Source organism: Limulus polyphemus, unplaced genomic scaffold (assembly GCF_000517525.1).
Source record: "Limulus polyphemus unplaced genomic scaffold, Limulus_polyphemus-2.1.2 Scaffold5850, whole genome shotgun sequence".
Lineage (NCBI taxonomy): Eukaryota > Metazoa > Arthropoda > Merostomata > Xiphosura > Limulidae > Limulus > Limulus polyphemus.
The window spans coordinates 42,207-43,028 of NW_013671460.1; the positions used below are offsets into that span (position 1 = coordinate 42,207).

Below are 822 nucleotides of genomic sequence, written 5' to 3' on the forward strand. Positions count from 1 at the left end.
AAATACACTCCAGATATCAATATCAAATAGATTAACTAAAATACACTCCAGATATCAATATCAAATAGATTAACTAAAATACACTCCAGATATCAATATCAAATAGATTAACTAAAATACACTCCAGATACCAATATCAAATAGATTAACTAAAATACACTCCAGATATCAATATTAAATAGATTAACTAAAATACATCCCAGATATCAATATCAAATAGATTAACTAAAATACACTCCAGATATCAATATCAAATTGTATCAATATCACTGTATTATTTGTTTGTATAAAAGATTGCTAAGATGTTCAAATATCCTTTGTGAATCATAAAGTTATTCACATTCAATCAACAGAAAAGAAAATATGAAAGATCAGTGTAGAAATTTATCAAATGAAAAATATCACTGAACAATTTCAAAAGATAACCAAAAAAGTATACCCTTGCAAGCCAAAATTTCCCTAAGCAGGTGACGAACAGGTTGACAGTGTGCATACTTGGAAGGCAATAAAAGTACAAGAAGAAAGTTCGACATTTGCCTCAGATATTCTAGTTCTCGGGTCTCCGATATCAGGAAAGAACTAAGAACGAAAGGTATCTTCTCTGCTTGGTTTCTATAAATAAATGAAAAATGAGATGTTCTCTTTCATTATGTTTGTATTAAGATTACTTAATTATATTCTTGTAGCTATCATAAGCATAAGCAAAAAAATATTATTTAATTTCATAGTCTCATTCACAAATACAGACCTTCAATGATTCCACTGTCATTAGTATTTTATCTTCTAGAAAATTTGACTCAGGTTCTCTTTTATTAACCAAGG

The 822-nt window shown here is 28.1% G+C and overlaps 1 protein-coding gene across 1 annotated transcript in view; it reads right to left on the reverse strand.

Annotated features, from left to right (window-relative positions):
* LOC106473053 (sorting nexin-25-like) overlaps positions 1–822 on the reverse strand; it is a 38,127-nt gene that overhangs the window by 26,194 nt on the left and 11,111 nt on the right. Inside the window, exon 6 of the mRNA XM_022401572.1 lies at positions 440–612. Within this exon, the coding sequence (XP_022257280.1) occupies positions 440–612 (173 nt within the window). The remainder of the gene's footprint in view (positions 1–439; positions 613–822) is intronic.